This window comes from Vombatus ursinus, unplaced genomic scaffold, assembly GCF_900497805.2.
Source record: "Vombatus ursinus unplaced genomic scaffold, bare-nosed wombat genome assembly UNPS02014802.1, whole genome shotgun sequence".
Taxonomy (NCBI): domain Eukaryota; kingdom Metazoa; phylum Chordata; class Mammalia; order Diprotodontia; family Vombatidae; genus Vombatus; species Vombatus ursinus.
The window spans coordinates 1,964,762-1,984,088 of NW_020954580.1; the positions used below are offsets into that span (position 1 = coordinate 1,964,762).

The 19,327-nt window shown below is 38.0% G+C and overlaps 1 protein-coding gene across 3 annotated transcripts in view; it reads left to right on the top strand.

The window, feature by feature from the left end:
• PAX3 (paired box 3) overlaps positions 1 to 19,327 on the top strand; it is a 104,470-nt gene that overhangs the window by 51,025 nt on the left and 34,118 nt on the right. For 2 of the 3 annotated variants that reach the window (XM_027873823.1, XM_027873824.1), the window contains exon 5: positions 19,019 to 19,224. In XM_027873823.1, the coding sequence (XP_027729624.1) occupies positions 19,019 to 19,224 (206 nt within the window). The remainder of the gene's footprint in view (positions 1 to 19,018; positions 19,225 to 19,327) is intronic. The other variant, XM_027873825.1, reaches the window with a different exon arrangement.

The following is a 19,327-nucleotide window of genomic DNA, read 5'->3' on the forward strand; positions in this document are numbered from 1 at the left end:
TTCTTTCTTTCTTTCTTTCTTTCTTTCTTTCTTTCTTTCTTTCTTTCCCTTTATCCTCAGTGCTTAGCACAGTGCCTTGAATGTAATAGACAGTTAATAAATGCTGGGTGATTGGTTGATTGAATTCTTGGATATCTAGGAATAGAACATCCACTTCATGATTACCTAGGACAGATAAGATTTTCCCACCCACAGCCCACTGGGTCCCAAAACAGTAATGTGGGACAAAATACAAAGCAAGTAAGGAGAAACCATAGAAGGGACCCATCACTATTTCAACCCCATTTGTCACCATATGTGTGCCCCACTGGCACTAAGTCTTCTATTGAATAGATCACATGTTCAGGGCTTGTCAGAGTTATTGCTTAGCTCATACAGACCAATTTGGTGACTACCAAACTTGATACACTCACCAGAAAATGTGGAGGTAACTTAGGTCTCCACCTGGTCAGACAATAATCACCTGACTGGATAGATCAGAGCCACTCTAAAAGAAATGGTCTGGAATATCAAAGTTCAGAAAATATTTTGATTGATAAAATGCTTTGGGATTCACAAATGACAAAATCAGACTGATCTGTAAAGATCACAAAATAAGAAAAAAATAGGAGGAGAACCTTGGATTTGGATAAAGTACTGGACTCGGAGTCAGGAGTTGTTTATTGTTGTTTGGTCATTCATTGTTTCCAACTCTCTGTGATCCCATTTTGGGGTTTTCTTGGCAAGGATGCTAAAGTAGTTTGCCATTTTCTTCTGCAGCTCATTTTACAGATGAGGAAACTGAGGCAAACAGGGTTAAGTAACTTGCCCAGAAAGTCAGTGTCTGAGGCCAGATTTGAACTCTCCAGGTCCAGGACTCTATCCTTTGGGACATCTAGCAGCTCTACTTATATCTATATCTATGTCTATGTCTTTATCTACATCCATATCTATGTATCTATAGCTATCCTTTTTATGAATGATGTACATTTACAATTTTCTTATAAAGTGAATTGAGAGATAGCTTGACAGTGGCTAGAAAGCTGATCTTTAAGCCAAGAAGACCGAGGTCTAAGGGCTGCCTCTGACATTTACTAACTGCTCGACCCTTGGGTAAATCACTTAGCCTTTTGGTCGTCTGGGCAACTCTCTTAAAATAGAGAAGCAGCCAACCTGAATTGATAGTGGGAGTTTCCTTTCCTGGAATTTGCCTATATGGATGAAATCATAAGTCTAGTCTCTCAGCTCTAAAAATTGCCTTGTACTATAATAAAGAGTTAACTGAATTAACTGCTCAAAAATTATATTTTATAAACAAAGTTAATTTTCAAGAAGTTTATACCATACCTACCAGTTGATGAATTTTATCAAAATTGTGTAATCTTAATGTGGTGTGCTGTCTATACATTATAATTATCTGAAGATCACAGGCTTGAAGGGACTTTAGAGGTCTAGTCTAAACCTCTCATTTTACAGATGAGGAAACTGAGTCCCAGAGGGATGAAGTGATTGGCCCAAGGTTTTACCCAGGTAGTCTGTAGGAGGGGCAGGGTTGTGACTTGGGTCTGTGGTGTTCAGAATGTTTTTTTTTTTTTTTTGGTGTGTCTTGCTTTCTTAGGCTGGTTTTCTTTTTTATTCAGTCAAAATAGTCACAACAAAAATATAGAAACATTAAGAGAGAGGCTAGAGGGGGAGAGGAAAGGAGAGAAAATATTTTTTAAAAAGAAAGAAAAATATACATACATACATACATACATACATACATACATACATGTGCACATTGAGACAGCTACACATATCCAGTCAAGTGGGTTCAGTCAAGTGTTCAGTCAACCCAGTCAAGTGTTCCAAGTGTTTTTCCTCCTAGGAACAACAACAACAACAACAAAGAAGAAGAAGCAAGCTCTAATCCCCACTAGTTTGAGGAAGGGGAGAAAAGCAGAATAATGGCCCTGAGGGTCGAGGAGGATTCTGGAAAGCTTCAGAAAGTACAATAATTGAGGAGCATAGGCACTTGCTCTCTAAATCTGTGACGAGATGGCAGGGAGAGCACTTGGGATGCTCAGGTTTGCAATCCTTCTTCCATTCTCTAGCCACGTGACTGTAGGCGGGTCAGCCTTTCTGAGCCTCATTTTGTCTCCCATAAAATGTCCTAAAACTCAAACTCCTCTTCTCGGGAGACTCTTTAAAGTGCTTAGGAAAATGAGAACCTGAGCTGGAGAGAGCCATCCTCCTCAGGCCTAGCTCCCCAAGTGTGGATATCACGGACCACAGAGGTGGTGTTTCACGGGACCTTCATCATCTACTACGTGGCCCGAGTCTTCCACCATCCTCCTCCTGTAACTTTTTGCCTCACCTAGTCAAGAAAGTAGGCCTTCATGCCGCATCCTCCGTGCTACTGCTTGAGCACTTCTCAGTACATCCAACACTGCTTTATGTTTTGCCTTCTCTCCATTAGAATGTAAGTTCCTTGAGGGTAGGAATCACTATGTTTGCTTGCATTTGTTCCCCTCTCCCCTTCCCTCATCTACTTGACATAGTGTAGGACACGTGGTAAAGGCTGAGTAATCGTTCTATCTATCTAGTCTAACCTCTTTATTTTACAGCTATGTGGTGTAAGGGTTAGAGCTCTGAACGGGGAGTCAGAAGAGACCTGGGTTCAAATCCTGTCGGATATTAACTGCATCACTCTGAGCAAGTCACTTAACTTCTCTCAGCCTCAGTTTTCTCATCTGTAAAATGGGGATAATAGCATCTACCTCACAGGATTATGTGAGGATCGCATAAGATAATATTGTAAAGTACTTTGTAAACCTTAAAATCCCATATACATGTTATTATTGTTATTATTATTAAAGAAACTGAAGCCTTGAAAAGTTAGGTACTTACCTAAGGTCATACAGGTAGAGTCCATCTTTTTTCTCCAAGTCCAAAACTACAGTCTTTATATCCATGATGTACAACATGTATGAACATTCATGTATGTATAGTTCATGCATTGCACTCCTACATGTGCCTGTATTTATTAGAAACGTGTATTTGTGCACCTTTTTTCCATTGACATTATTTCCTAGTTCTAGTAGATTTTGAGAATGCTGGCAAACCTGTTTATAATACTGGAATGCAAATTCCGCAGGTCTTAAATGATTTCTTTATTGGCCCATAAACAATAAAGGACTCATTTGAATACTTTCTAGAGGACTAAGAGTTTTAGTGGCACCCAGCAGAAAGTAAGATTTAGCAGACTTCAAAGCTAGATCTATTTAGTGTAATTAGTAACTTGGAATTATATAACACCTTTCCTCTAAGGAGCCCCAGGCATTTTTAGGCCTTGTTTTTAAAAGAGTGAAAAAAAAAAATGGGCAAGGAATGAACTCACAATTAATGGGTACAGTTGTGGGTACCCTGAACTTAATGGAAGACTAGGATGGGTCAGTTGAAACACTTCATGAAAACTTTTGTGTTACAGCTCTCCATCTGTTTTGCCGTTTTTTGGGGGGGGTGTGGTGTGGATTCCTGAGTCAAATGGTTAGGTCAGGGTGTCATGTGACCACCTCTCCTCAGCCCAGGGATAATTAGAGAGGGAGAGAGAGTGCACAATAGTGATGTAAGCATCCTGGGGATGCACTGCTGACCCTGGGGACTCTTGGGGTCAACTTAGGGGAGTCCGTAATTGACTTCAAGGATCTCTAGGATCTCTGCAATTTCCCCCTGGGCACATGAATAACTGTTTTCTGACACTCCCTTCACACCCATTCCCTCGGGACAGCTTTTCCCACTTCAACTAAAGCTGCCCCCCAGGGTTTTCAGAAAAAAAAAAAAAAAAAAAGATTTCGCAGAGCCTGGGGACAAATCCTTAAACTCAGAAGCTGCTAACTATCTCTTTACTGTTCTCTGTTGCTTTGGATGGTGTTTCTATCCTACTCACCCCTCCCCCATAGCTTCTTCATTCCCTTTTTTCTTTCTTTGCTCTCTTCCTTTCCATTTCCATCTTCTATCTTCACATCATTCTTTTCTAGTCTTCCCTTTATTTTTAGGTCTTCCTCTCCTTCCTTTCCCTCCCCCTCCCCCTTTTTCATTTTTTTTTAACTTTTGCATGATTACGCCTACACTATGCTACTGAGGCAATATGGAAGGATGAGACAATTATGTAATTATACAAAGGACGAATCTGCTACTGTTGGAAGAAAGACTGGGTGGGGTGGACGGAAAGGAAGAGAAGGAATTGGGGGGACTAGATTGTCAAAACTAATCGAGTTGACCAGATGTGGACAAGTATTAAATGCTTAAGAGAATACTTAAGAGAATTTGCCCTCAGCAAATATATATTTAAATCTGGTGTATTTAAATAAAAAAAATTTTCACCTGGATATATGTGATAGCAGGCACAATTTCTCTCTCTTTCTCTCTCTCCCCCTCTCCTACCCCCAACATATATTCGCCTCCCCAACAACCACACATTCTATTGAATGCCAAGACAAATGCCAACAGAAAGGAGAAGCCAAGTATATTTAATTTCTTTTAGGCTGCTTGCCTGATTCTTGTTAGGCCCAGACTGTTTTCTTTTAACCCCTAGGCACTTAGGACAGTGTAGTATTTATTTCCTTTCATAAGTGATCTAGGCCCTGCTCTTATAATATGTGTGTACTTCTGCTTGTTTAGTTAGAGTTGAGAAATCCTCATCTTTGGTTTGCATTTTAAGGTCACTAGACATGGAGAATTAAAAAAAATCTATGTTTTAAGTGAGTATCCTCTTTGATCCCCCTTAGGAAAGGTGCTTAGAAGAAGAAGCAGGTGAGAGACAGGATGATAGTTCTCTCTAGTAGTTAATGCCCCATTGATGGATTTCAGTAGGGTTCGATATTTCATGTGAGCTCAATCAGTTTATACCCACAATCAGAGAGATGGAAAGGATCATCTACTTCACATCCCTCATTTTACAGATATGGAAACTGAGGCCCAGAGGGTTGAGATTTGTTCGAAGTCACCCAGATGATAAGGAGCAGAGCCAGGATTCATCTAGAGGTCCTAGGTTTCCCAATTCTGTGTTGTTGTTGTTTCTCCTTTATATCAAGCTTCCTTTTAAAGAAAGAAAACAAGACTTTTTGGTAAGTACGTATTCACCTTCAGGGAGGGAGATTATATTTCTGTTCAAATGAGCTTCTCCTCCCTTCATCTCAATTGGTTTGTCCATTCTTATTGAGAAGTCCTTTGATGCTGACACATTGATGATCCATCAAAACTCATCCCCTGAAAACTCTAAACTCTTACAACCAGAGAAGGGAAGGATTTTTTTTTTCTTATTTTCCTTGTCTATAAACACCTCTTTCTTAGCACCTGGCAGAGCATCTTCATTATGGTCAACACTTTTTGAAGATGATAATGATATTGCAGACGTGACAAAGTTCAACCTTCTCCTTCTCTATCATTTCCTTGATGTAGATTCTCCAGCTATGATGCAAATAAAAACTAAGCCATGCTCTTACATCCTGTGTGACTCTTGCACTACCCAATATGATGGTGGGCTTCCTTTAGTTCTCTTGACATTCAGGAATTCAGGCTTTCAATTCGTTCTCTCTTTTGATATCACCGTATGACCAATCTACTTTTTCTTTTAGGAAGACGTCTTTCTGAGTGACTTCCTTACCCACTTCTGCTTTGCAATTTTTGTACAACTCTTGTATGGCTTATTGACTTCAGGTAATAATTAGCAAATTTAGGACTCAGATTTTCCAATAAAACTTTACACACTTACCTTTTCTTAATTCTTGAAACACACACACACACACACACACACACACACACACACACACACACACAAGCAATTTTGAACTGCCCTATCAGAGATGGTAACTAAGGCAGGACCATCAAGACATTCCCAGCATACAGCAAGTATACTACATGTTGGATTGTTCAGTTGTTTTCAGTCATATCTGACTTTTTTTTTTTTTTTTTTGGACACCATTTGGACATTTTGACACCATTTCTGGGCAAAGATACTGGAGTGGTTTGTCATTTCCTTCTCTAGTTCATTTCACAGATGAGGAAACTGGGGTAAACAGAGTTAAATGACTTATCCAGGGTCACACAGTTAATAAATGTTTGAGGGCAGATTTGAACTCAGGAAAATGAATCTTCCTGACTTTGGGTCTGGTACTCTTTCCACTGTGCCACATGTGGGATTAGATAGCTCTATTCCCATGGCCCGTGGAAACCATAGTTCTAGCACTTCATAGTTCTCTATTGGCCTCAATCTTTCCATGACCACCATTTCTTACCTATATTGATACTTTTCCTTTCCTCATGGTGTAATGAAAAGAGAATTAGAGCAGTGGTCAGGGAATGGGCTTCACAGCTTTGTCCCTAAGTAGCCATGTGATCACTTTACCTCTATGGGTCTCTGTTTCCTCATTTGCAAAGTAAGAGCAATTGAATGAAATGATTCTTAGGGTCACTTCTGGTTCTGTTATTTCATGATTCCCTGAGTGTCTTAAAGTTGCCTTGATCCCTCATTGGATCTAGGACCCTCAGTTCTCTCTCCCTGGAAAGGCTTCAAGTATGGGGCCAGGTTGCTAAAACTGAGAGGCTCTCCACCAGGTTGGCCATCTGTACAGTGATAGCTTTTTTGTGTGTGTTTTGTTTTGTTTGCTTTGTTTTTTACAACAACAATTCAAGTCCCAGAGGGGTGATCTACATTGGTGGAGATAACAGTTACACCAGTGGAACCATAGCTCCCTGAAGCACTTAACCTCTTGGTTTCATTCTCCTTTTTATCTCCTTTTCAATCTTCTTTGTGAATATATATTGCCAGTTCTGTTACATAGGTTTCTAGCATAAAGAGCGTGTCAGTTTCTTCTCAACCTTGCCTTTCCTTGACTTGCTAAGTAGCACTGTCCAGGCTAATCTCTGCAGAGACTGGTTGTTGATCAGTCATGTTTGTATTAGGGTTACCTCCTCTGAATAAAGGTGGCAAAAGGGCTTTTTTTCTTTTTTAATTGTCTATCTCCTGACTCTGGTAACCTGTTACCTCTTATAACTCTCGCATCAGTTTATGACTTTGTTGACTTGAAACAAACTACCCAAAGATTAAAATGTCAATAATATGATTCTTTGTCTTTAACAATTGTATGGTATGTCGTTATAGAACACATTGTGTTCTATAAAGCGTACCTGATAGCAGGGTAGCTTTGACTGAGGCTCACGTTACATAACAATGGGAGCCTTTCTTAGAAAAGAGTCATGAATGATATTTCATATACCAACAAACACTGGGACTTGCCCCAATGGTTACTCACCTTTCATGATTGCGCTTTCATAAATTAGGCAAACTTTAGACTGGGTTGATATGAGTCCAGGAAATGTTGCCTAGACAGAAAAATATGATTAGATTGATTCACCACAGCTCTTCATTTACCTTGGTTGCATGGTTGGGACCCAGCAACATTAATCCTGTCTCTTGCATATTGGTAATGAAACTTCCTTCAATTTCTAAAACATCTTATACTTTTCAAAAGTGCTTTCACACACCCCACCTTTTTTGATCTATCCTCACAGTGCTCCCTCCTGTGTGAGTTTAGTACAGCAGCTATTACTAGCCCCATCTTAACAGATGAGGAGACTGAGTCCCAAAGGTTTTACTTACAATCATAAAGGAGTTAGTGTCAGAGCCAAGACTGGAACTGAGGTCTTATGGCTTGGAATGCAGTTCTCTTTCCACTACATCATGCTGCCTGACATGGTAAGAGGGCCCCTAGAAAATGAGCCAACTGAATTGTATATCCTGCATCTAATTTTTCCACTTTACCAGACCTGGCTTCAGAGGACGGCTGGTCTACATGACAGTGGAAGAATCAGACTAGGACCAAAAAATGTGGTTTCCATTCAGCTGCAGTAGCATAAACAGAGTTGAGAAACCTTCTAAACAACAGCTTGCTTTTTGAAGAATATTTTTCTGCTTTCTGTTGAAGTAGGACCTTTCAGAGATGGAAAGAGCCTATTTTTTGAGCAAGGGCAGAAGGAAGCTAATAAAAGAAATTGTGCCTTAAACCTTAGACGGATGATTATGTTACAGATAAGATGAACGATGATTCTACAATGGGCACATTCCCAATGTTCTGCATTTCTGGATCAATATGGCATGGAGAGGTGCCTAATGGTAGAGAACACGGCTTTGCATGCTGGTTCACGAGATTGCTTTTTTTCCTTCCGTAACCATTCAAAAATGAATGTTTAAGGGAGAGAGATTCCAACCAGCCTATTGTTAGCTCCTTGGGATTGTTTTCCAAGTTTTCATTCTTTTCCTAAGTTAATACCCTTGAATATCTATGAGCTGTCACATTTTTGGTAAGTCATAACTGTGTCAAGCTGTGCTGACAAAATGTCCCAGCATCACTGTTAATATGCATTGTCATTTTAAGCATGAAACAGTTTAGCTAATGATTTATCTCGTATAATGCAGCACTTGGGGCAGCTGTATGATTTGTCTCTTTAGCAAGTCAAGTAATTTCTTTAACAAAATGTTAAGCACAGATGGGCCATAAGCTGTCAGTTAACCATTATTGTGCATACATCTGCTTGCTTTCAATGCACTGTCTTATGTATTCAGACAGTTACTTAGCTGTAGCTCCCTGAAAAGCTGGACGTACTCTGATTGGCAAATAAAATGTTCATTTGTCTCTTCTTCCTATTGTTTTGTTTTGGTAACACATGTCAGCAGCTCAATTACCCAGTTCATTAACAGCTCCCGGTGGACATGACGGCCAACCCATGATAAGGAGGGCGATTGTGGCACATATGGGTAATAATAGCCTGTCTCTTGGCAATTGTAAATAAAACTCACTTGGCCCGTCCCCTCTTGCTGGGACTACTGTTTTCCTGTTTCCCTTCAGAGTGCGAATTACCTTTTTCTTTCAGTACAGTTGAAGCCCAAACAAATAAAATATAGTTCACTGGCTTTAAAACTAAAAGAGAAGAGAGAAGGCTAGAGTGAAGATGGAGGATTTCTACCTCTCCATGACAGCTTTTTTTTTTTTTTTTTTGTTATTTTGTTTTTAAATATGACTGGAAAAAGGATAGCTCTGAATGCCAGAGACTGTTCTTAGGAAAATGTTAGCTAATTAATTAGTTAATGAATCAGTTTCCCTAATTAAATAGTCTCACATTTTCTTGAGGCTCCTCCATTCTCTTTTTCTCATCTGAGATTTTAGTTCCCCATGGTTCTTGGGGAGTTAAAAAAATAGCCATTTGATTTTTTTTTTTTTGCTAGTATGCTGTTTGCAAACAGTAGTAGCTTTCAAAGTGGGGTAATTGGAGTGTGGCTTAATCAAAGAGACTCATGTCCAGAATGTAATTATTTTTTGTTATTATTTTTCATCTGGGAGACCAAGCTTCAGGAAAAAAGGGCTAAGAGCATCCATGTTAATTTCAGGCCTTTTTCTGCCTGCCTAAGTCAATCATGGATTTCTTTCTTCACCTCTGTTATTGGGACAAGTTCACATGGGTGCTCCAAATTCTGTGTTTTATTGCTCCCTGATTTTCTATCAAGGAAATGATGTCGCTCTGGTGGAATCAGAAAGGGCATGAAGACAAAAACACAATCATCATAAAGTATGTTAGCAAGCAACATCATGGGACATCAAAAGTAAACCCTTCTATTAAAAAAAAATGTCATCATTCTAAGGGTCAGACTCCACTACTCATTTACTGGAAAAGAACTATCACACTCCCAACCATGAAACACACAGAATGTTGATTTTTTTCTTAGGGATTCTTGACAAAAGATGTGGATTCTTTCTATCCCTGTATAGATTTATGGTTCATTATGTGACCAAGTAATAACATTAAGATGTTAGATATTGAAGAAAGCTATCTTATAAATGGGAGTAGAGACCTGGAAATCAAACTGGCAGATTAAATGAAAACCAAAGGGTCCCAATGCCATTGCAATCTCCTATCTGGACTAGTGTAGCTCATGATCTCTGATGTCATTTTACTGAACTACAACAGCTCTTATCTTAAGTAAACATACACTACTCTATGTTGTGGATTTAAAATAACTCACAGGTGACTGACTGAACTGACTTTAGACCTTCTGAACTTGTCCCCTGCTGCCTGCCATATTCATAACTAATCTGTACTCTCCACCCAGGGTAGTGGGCACTTGGGGAGTTGTTGAGTGTCAGAGTTTATTTGTGCTATTTTGATTAGCACAAACCTGGCAGGGGCTCATTTTCTTTTTAATGACCCCTTGCTGTGAGGCGGAGGTTTCAAGAGGAGGGACTGGCTAGAGAGGAGGGGAATAGCATTACATTTCTCTAGCCAAGAAGTGGTGGACTGCTGGGATGGAACCTTAGTAGGTAAATGATTGGAGACTCTTAATTAGACTTTAGAGCTCTGTGTGAGCCTTTATCTTAAAAGAGAAAAGGAAACTCCAACCAAGAAACATCTTGTAATAAACTGACCCATCATTTTTGCATTAGCCAAAGGTCTTTTTTTTTTTTTTTTGATGGGGGGCATGGAGGGGTGAAGATGCAGATGAAGTTGCTGATCAAGAGAAAAAGGAAAGAAAAACCAACATCATCTTCTGAATCTCTGCTATCTTATCAACTACTGAAATAGCAACTGCTCAAAACTTAGACTGATGCTAATATAGGCCCTGAGTCCATATTGCCTGTTTCAGGTGAATTATCAGAGCAAATGATCTCTATAGATTTATTCTACAGTTCCTACAGAAAAAAAATTTTCTAGGTTTTTGTCTTGCAGTGATTCCTCTATTTTTACTAGATAGGTGTGTGTATATTTGTCATATATATGCATATATATATTTTAAAAATGTGTTTTTGAAATTACAACAAAAACAAAAATACCTCAAGTACTTTTGAGCTTGTGAATTAATGTGGAAGAGAAGGTTCCAGGTGCTGAAGCCTCTGGACTGGAGAAGCTTGGATTAACCCCTACTGTGCATCCATTTCAACCTCCCCTCCTCCCCCCCAAAACCCAACCTCCCCTTTCTCATCCACTGCAGCTTTCTTTGTGTCTCCTGCGTCCTGCCAGGCAGGTGTCAGAGCCCTGAATGAGCGTAAATGCCCCGTTGATGGATTCCACAGATGGAGCGTGGAAATTGGTAGAATAGGCCTCAGCCACAGGCCATTTCTTGGGACCCAACAAAAGCTTCCAAATAAGTCAACAAAAATCCCAAAGATCACAAAGGGAAAGTGTCATTTGTCATTTACTCTGGGTCTGTGAGGGAGTCTCAGTTTTGCTTCACTCCTCCTGGCTTGCACCCGAGTAAACACGATAGAGGTCATTCACATCTTTCTCAAAGTAAAAAGGCTACTGCAGATCAGTAAACAGTTAGCTGCCCCTTTGTGTGCCCCCTGTTGAATGATAAAACTCACAAGTAGAGGACAGTCTATGATTAGCCCCATAGGTGCATCAAACTTTGAGTTGTCCCCTGAAAAACCCCATGAAACATAAAGATAGTATTTAATTTGGGGAGCACATAAAAAATCTATGCAGTTCTCTGGAGTGATTTAATATCGATCTGGTCTTAAGTTAGAGAAATCCACCATCATAGAATTAAAAAACATTTTTAGTGTCCAGCCTAGGGATATCTGCCTTGAAGAAGGGAGAAGCATCATTCTTAACTGAAATGGGACAATTTTATAGCTAATGGGTGATTGTCAAGGCAGCTTTGCCTTGGAAGTGTGCTGAGGGAGCTACCCCCACCTCCAGCCTTCCCCCACCTCCAGCCTCCTATGTTTGTAAAGTGTATTGTGTTACATCTCAAGCAAATGTGGAGTTGAACTGGTTGTCATGTTTTGGTTCTTTAATTACACAAATGAAAGGTCTTGCTGAGAGGAAAAACAATGTAGCAGACACATTCATGAGAACTATTATTTTTGTTGTTCAATTTTTGCCTTCACTCATGTTAGCATCATATTTGTCTGGAAGCTGATAATTATAGAATTCTACATGACTAAATTCCTATGAAATTGAGGAAAGATTTTATGTATAATAGTGTTAACTAGGATGAAATATTTCCTGAGGCCTCAGAATAGGTCACAAGGGGTTAAGGGACAAAGACTTGCTCTCTAATTCTGTAATTCCTTCTTTAATTAAACTTCATGGTTAGTCCACTGGTGGTACTTACCGCTTCTCCTCCCATTTCCATTTGCTCCTGAAGGGAGGAATTTGTAATCCTGTGGGGTATGATTGTTGTCCAAAGCTTGATCCCTTTTGTTACTGATGATTTTCCTTTCCCCAAGCTTAATTATGGAAGTAAAAGAATGATGGGAAGGCATTGTGGCAAGTAAAAAGTTGGGCACTTCAAAATCCATAGGTGGATTTGACATGAAGAGGTAGATTAGGTGGTCCTAAGAACTGCTGTGTTGAGATACCCAGGTGAAATGGTAATGGCTCTTTTGGGGGGGGGGAGTTACTGACAGTACTTTGGGGGCTACACTCATGCCTACTGCTTCTTGCTGAGGAACTTGAGAGTGACACCTCCTACTCAAGGTTATATGGGTAGTCTTGTTTAAAATAACTTGAAATAGTTTTCAGTCCTCCAAACCTTGAGTTAAACTATCCTTGAAGAAGTTCCAGGGAAAAGGTAGAGGAGGGAAGTGAAACTTTAACAGAAATATGAGCTGGGTGATCAGTTTTAATAATGGACTATAGAATGGCAGACTGGATTGTGGGATCAGTAATCTGTAATGTCTGTGGAGATGGACTGCAAATGATGGATATGATGAAGTTAATGTTCTTGACAGATCAAAGAGTGGCTGCTTGATGATCTGATTCATTTCTTAGTGGTAGACCACAGTGATTGATGTAATAGACACATTAATGGCCATAGTGGTTGATTTAATGCATGACTTAGACACAGCCATGTTGTTATTGAGGATTCAACTGGTATTGGAAAATTATTTAAGATTTTGGTAGTATAGTAATAATTAACTCATCTTTAAACTTGAAATTCTTTCTTTTTTTAGAATTCCATGCCAAAAGAAATGTATTTAAAAATACTGCAGAAGACTTAATGAATAGTTAGTTTTATTCTTTCTTTTCCATTTGGGCTAATCCTATTGGTATGCTTCTACGTTTTGGATGGAAAATGATTCCTTAATGCTTATTTAGTGTCAGCACATGCCCAAAGTCTTTTTCTAAATGCCATTTTTGGTACTCAGGTGATTTTAGGGATTTAGGTGGCGTTAGTTGTTTTAGGTGATTAGAGAACATTTTGGTGATGAGATTTTCAATTTCCCAAAGCACTTATCTTATTAAATCCCAGAATTAATTTAGTAGTAGGATCTGGAAGATGATGAAGTAAAATGGTCTGGCAATTCCATTCTTATAACTCATGCTGTCATTCACTTCTATAAGCATTCAATTTCATTCTTGATAAGCTACAGTCTTTGGATACTTTGAAAGAACTATGAGCTCTTTAATGTGGGTGCTCCCTCCAGTGGTTCAGATTGCACCCACCCACATATTCTCACTCTGTGCAATTCTTGTCTAGGCAGCCCTTCCGAATTTCCCACAGGGAATCCAGTGAATGGCATGAGGGTCTTGCTGTGCATCTTCTGACATTAGAAGAGTATGAATGAAGCACACAAGCTGCCCATCTGTTTTCCCTTGCTCTTGCTATATGACTAGTCTACCTTCTTTTCCATCTGTCCATTTTTTTGATAATAACTTTTCCGTGTATTTCTTTGATGATAACTTTTCTTTGTTGGTCATATGTTTTGGCCTCTTCGTGCCCACCATATACTATTGAGGTGAAAAGATAGTATTGGTTTTCAGAACTGATATTGTACATTTGATACTGTACAATTAATATCAGAATTGATATTGTACAAATCTCCTGATTCTCCCTGTTGTATCAGAAAAAAAAATAGCCATGTGGTCCCTTGGAACCTATTAGAAAAAAAACTTTTATTCCTTCCATTATATATAACATCTTTAGCCCAATCTTTTCTGAAATTTTAACATCTTCTCCTTGCTTTGTGATAACCTCCTTCCTACCAAAAATAATGCATATGTGTTATCTACCTATATCTATATCTATCTATCTTTATTTGATTCAGGTATGTATATATATACATATGTATATATTTTCTTAAAACAACTTAAGTTTTGTGATATCTTGTGATATTACAAGTTAGGATTTGGAATCTCTGTATTAATTTCATCTTTCACCAAAGGAGAAACTATGAAATTTGAGTAAAACCAAGAATTATTCTCTAGGCTCTGCTAACCTATGTAATTGTTTCTAGCCTCTGATGGTGCATAGGGAGCAATGTAAGGGCAAGAGGAATGGGTCATCATCTTTGCCCAGAGGGCAGAAGCTTGGCTATCTGTAGATGGTCTCTTCCATTGGCAAGCCTTGGCCTAGTCACTGTTCTGGCCTGTGGCCAGAAAAATATATGAGTTCTATGGAGCCATGAGATTCTTGCTTTTCTAACTTACATGGACAAAGGAGAGAAACTCTCAGCCCTCCTATGTAAAGCTCATCTGTCCTTTTGAAGAGGGGGATATTAATGACTTTAGGGTAATAAAAACGTAATTCAAAAAGTGTTCTGCTAGTGGGTTTTGATATGAAAAGTAAAATTAAAAAGTTCTAGTCTGAAAAATGAGTAAGGAATTGGGACAAGTCAAATTAATGTTGTATAATGAGATGGAATTCTGAGTCAATCCACTAAGAATTTTCCCACAATTAAAAGTAAAACTTAATTGCCATTTTGAAGAAAACATGTTACTTACTCTATTTATATAGATTTCCTTAAAAACAATAATCATGGATCTTCTTCTATTTGTGTGTGATTGTGAGAATGACTGATTGATCTATTGGCTTAAACTGTTGAGAAAGAAATGAAAGTAAATGATTCTCACTAATGATAAATGAATGATAAAATAGACTTTCTTTATGAAGGCATGTATAGACTATGATTGATTAGCCATTTAGTGTAATTGAATTTTTTCCTTCTTAACATGATGACTGGACAACTGGTGTAGTTTACATAGGAGATTATGCTGAATCTAATTGTGGTGTCTCAGCAGTCTGATTAGTTAACTTTGCTCAAAGTTTCCAAGTTGTAACAATAGAGGTAAACTCCCCCCTCCCCTTTTCATTTATCTGTAAAACAGTTTTGCTTTTACTTCATTGTAATGTGGTGTAAATAGATAACATGCTTTCATTAGTTTAAGTAGCTTGAGTCATATGGAATAGAAATAAAAGAAAATGACCTGGCTCCTTCCCTGTGTTTAAAATGAAATTTCAGTTGCTGCTTTGTGTTCTTGGTTACCCCTGAATGTTTTACACTGAGGAGATTATTGTAAATCAAGTTCTTCACAAATACTGTATTTCATTTCCATTTAGTGTATGTGGCACTGGTGATTCCATAAAATGGGAAATAATTACTTTTCTGTTCTTATCTCTGGGGTTTACTAAAGAGATAATGTTTCCCAACTGGTAGACTAGACACTCCCCTACCGCTGACTTTTTAAGAGATTACTCTATCCCTTTTGGTAATTTTTAGTTTTGTTGTAATGAGGGAAATGGAGGAAGGAGTGAGAGCGAAGTCATGTGTGATTGCCTAAATAAGCAATTGATTCAGTCAATTTTCCAATGGAAAACTCAGGCAAACAAGTTGATATCATACAAAAAATGCAAATGTTTGAGGAAATTGTTCATTTTTTATCGGTATGTTTTAGTGTCATGCAGACACAACTCTAAGCTGTTAGACACTTGGAAGAAAATTCTCTTTTTGATCATGAAGGTTATATCATACCATAATTCCTTTGACGTGCAGAGACATTTAGTGAAGATTCAGCTAGTCCTTTCAAAGGGCAGACAAGACATTGTTAGAGTAGAATGAAAACGCAGACCTTCAGATGCACTGCCACAGTATGACTCATGCCAGCAAACATTTATTAAGCACCTATTATATTGAAGACATTGCCCTGGGGTTTGGGGATATGAAGGATTAATTAAGACTTAGGTCTTCACCCTGTTGGTGCCTACCCTGTAGGAGGATATCATACCTAAAGAAATAACTATCCTATAAAATGGGATCTGATAATTTGTTATCCAGAGCAATGCAACTCTGGCCACAAGACCTGGAGCAAATCATTTCGTCTGAGCAGGGTTGTGCTGACAGATATTTAACAACCAGTTATCCAAAAAATATATGCCCCACCTACTTTTACATTTAACCTGAATTATTAGCATTTCCCCCATCACTTTCTTAAGTCTAGACAATCAACAAAACAATAAACCAAGCTTTAATTTGAAACATTGGCTACAAATGAGGTTTAAATGCTCAACTGGAAAATTTACCAATCTATGAGCTGGCTCCAGCATCCCCACTGCCTCTGAATTTCAGGTTTTCTATAATAATAATTAATAATAATAATAATAATAATAATAATAACAAACAACAACAATAATAATAACAATGAGTAATAATAATAATAAGCATTTTATATAAGGTTTGCAAGGTGCTTTACACATATTGGCCCATTTGATCCTCACAAAAACCCTGGTGCCATTATTATCCTTAATCTACAGATGAAGAAGCTGAGGAAATTGAGGCTGTGTGAGAAGTTAAGTGATTTTGTTTAGGGTCAAACAGCTCTTAAGCATGTGAAGCAGGATTTGGTGCTCCAAAAGTCTTAGTGTGGTTTTAAGTTTTAATAGCCTAAATATAAGGACACCCTAAATAAATTTACTGATAGCTATAAAAGGTCTGTTTTTCTGTTTTTTTAGCTAGTCTTGAATATATCTAGAAAAAAGACATTCTTAAGGAAACTACTTATGTAAGCATATATTTATTTTCAGATTCTATTCTTTTTCTTCACTTAAGATAAATATAATTAATTTTATATTAAATATAAATAGAAAATAAATATAATAAATAGAAAAATATAATTAATTCTCAATTTTAGCCCTTCATTCTTCAGTGTTTGAGTGAAAAGCACAAAATAGGGGCAAACAAATAATCTACAACATGAGCACAAAATTATATGAGATCAGAATAGTGTCTTTTACAAATTCTTTTTAGAGAGGCACAATCATTAGGGCATTTCACTAGGTAATTTTCTAATTCTCTAATGATAACCTACAGATTATCTACATTATAATCTATATCTATCTATCCATCTACAGATAATTTATATTAATTTGTGGCAGTTCCCTGCACTGATGAAATCACAGGATTAGACAAAGAATAGTTTACTCTGATACTGGAATAGAACCTTAAATTTGTGCTCTCAAGATGAAGTCGTTGGCCTCCAGATATAGGGGAATCCACCTTTGGGAGTCTGTGGATGCTCACTGATGACTTGTCAGAGTTGGGATAGAGGGGATTTTTCTTCAGGTGTTGGTAGGAAATAATCCCTGAAGTCCCCAGCTTTCAGATGTGTTTGCAATAGACAATTTGTTCTAACTTCACTTCTAGCTTTTGCTCTGGTTTGAAAGGGCTTTAGACAAGATAGCTGATCTTTATGTGCTTAAGATTTGCATAAACAATGCATAAAATCTCATTATGGGCTTTTAAAATAAATGGCAAAGAGATACTACCCACTAGTCTTATTCTTCCTATGCAAACACAATATATTCTGTATACTTATAAGATTCATACCATGATTTGATATTTAAGAAAGCAGTATTACCTTTTTAAGTATGAAGTCATTTTTGAAGCTCGTATCAGGTTCATTGACTGATTTTCCCAGTGGAGAAATTTGTGGAAAATTGAACAATCCCACGCTCTGTGTTAGGTGGGATCCCAAAGACCCCAGAGGACCTGAGATTTTGTAACATTAAAAAAAAATCACAAATCTATTTCGTTGAATAGGGAACTTGGAAGGACTGTCTTGGTTACCTTTAAATAACAACAGGAACAATGTTAGCAACAACAATGACAACAACAATACCACACGAGAGCTTGGCCAGAATTCTAACTCAGGAGGTCATGTTCTATAAATAGTGAAGAGGTAAGTGAGGTTATCTTAGGCAAAGTCAAGGAATTGTGTCAGTGCTTGTGTGTTGAGTCATCTCGTTAACTCACAAACACATATAGTAGATTTCATGCTTAGAGTTACTGTGCTCCCCAACCCAAATTACAGGTTACTGTAACTACAAATGATTCCCACTGGGTTGTTTGTCTTAGGTCTCCTAGTATTCTAAGTCACTCCCCACGCTTATGGATTTATCTTTCCTCCTTCCCTTGGGGAGTCCAGGGGTCACACTTTCCTTCCCTTACAGCCTCTTCTCCCTCCTATACCATGGCCCCTCTGCTTAGGGCTAAACTCTTCCTTTCTTCCAGGGTTACAATTAGCTAATCTGATAAACTTAATGTAGTAATGGGAGAAAGATACAGGAGCTCCTTGTTACACTTGATCCCTTTTTTTTTTTTTTTGGATACCACATGTCCATAATAAAAAGACTCTTCTGAGAACTAGAAATTATTATTTTAATATCAATCAATTACAAATAATAAAATTTCATAATAAATAATTATTAAATTAATGATGTTATTTTTATTACATTATATTTAAGTAAAATAAGAAAATATAGATACTGATATGACAAGATTGATGAAAAATCTTAGAATAGAAAAATACATATAGGTATGTATATGCATGTTTGTGGTTAGAGTCACACATCAGGGTATACTGAAGGTCTGCTCACTCATCCCACGATCAAGGAATTTGGGGGGGGGAAGTTCTTTAACCCTCAAAGAATATTTCTGTGCTCTACTGTAATGATGTCTATATATAGTATAAACTTATCTTTGCAATTGTCTATTGATGCAATAAATACATTTGTAAGTTTATAATGCAAAGTATAATAATAAAGATGTAGCTACACACAACACATAAAATAATGGATTTTTTCAAAAAGTTGTAGCCTGAGGTTATTGTCCCTTTCTCATACATACAAAGTAGATCTCCTCTCCTTTAAAAAGTTTTCAGCTCCCCAACTACACTCTCATATTCTTTTCTTTCTTTTTCTTTTTCTTTTTTTAAATATTCCTAGCTTCAGCACCTCAATCTGATGAAGGCTCAGATATTGATTCAGAACCAGACTTACCACTAAAGAGGAAACAGCGTCGCAGCCGGACGACCTTTACAGCAGAGCAACTGGAAGAGCTGGAAAGGGCTTTCGAAAGAACCCACTACCCTGACATTTATACCCGAGAAGAACTCGCCCAAAGGGCTAAACTCACGGAAGCCCGTGTTCAGGTACCAATAGCAGAAGAGGTCTGCCAAAACACAGTGTTCCATGGTTCTGATTGTTTTTATTCGTAGTGCTGACTGGGATCATGGCAATAACTAGGGTAGTATA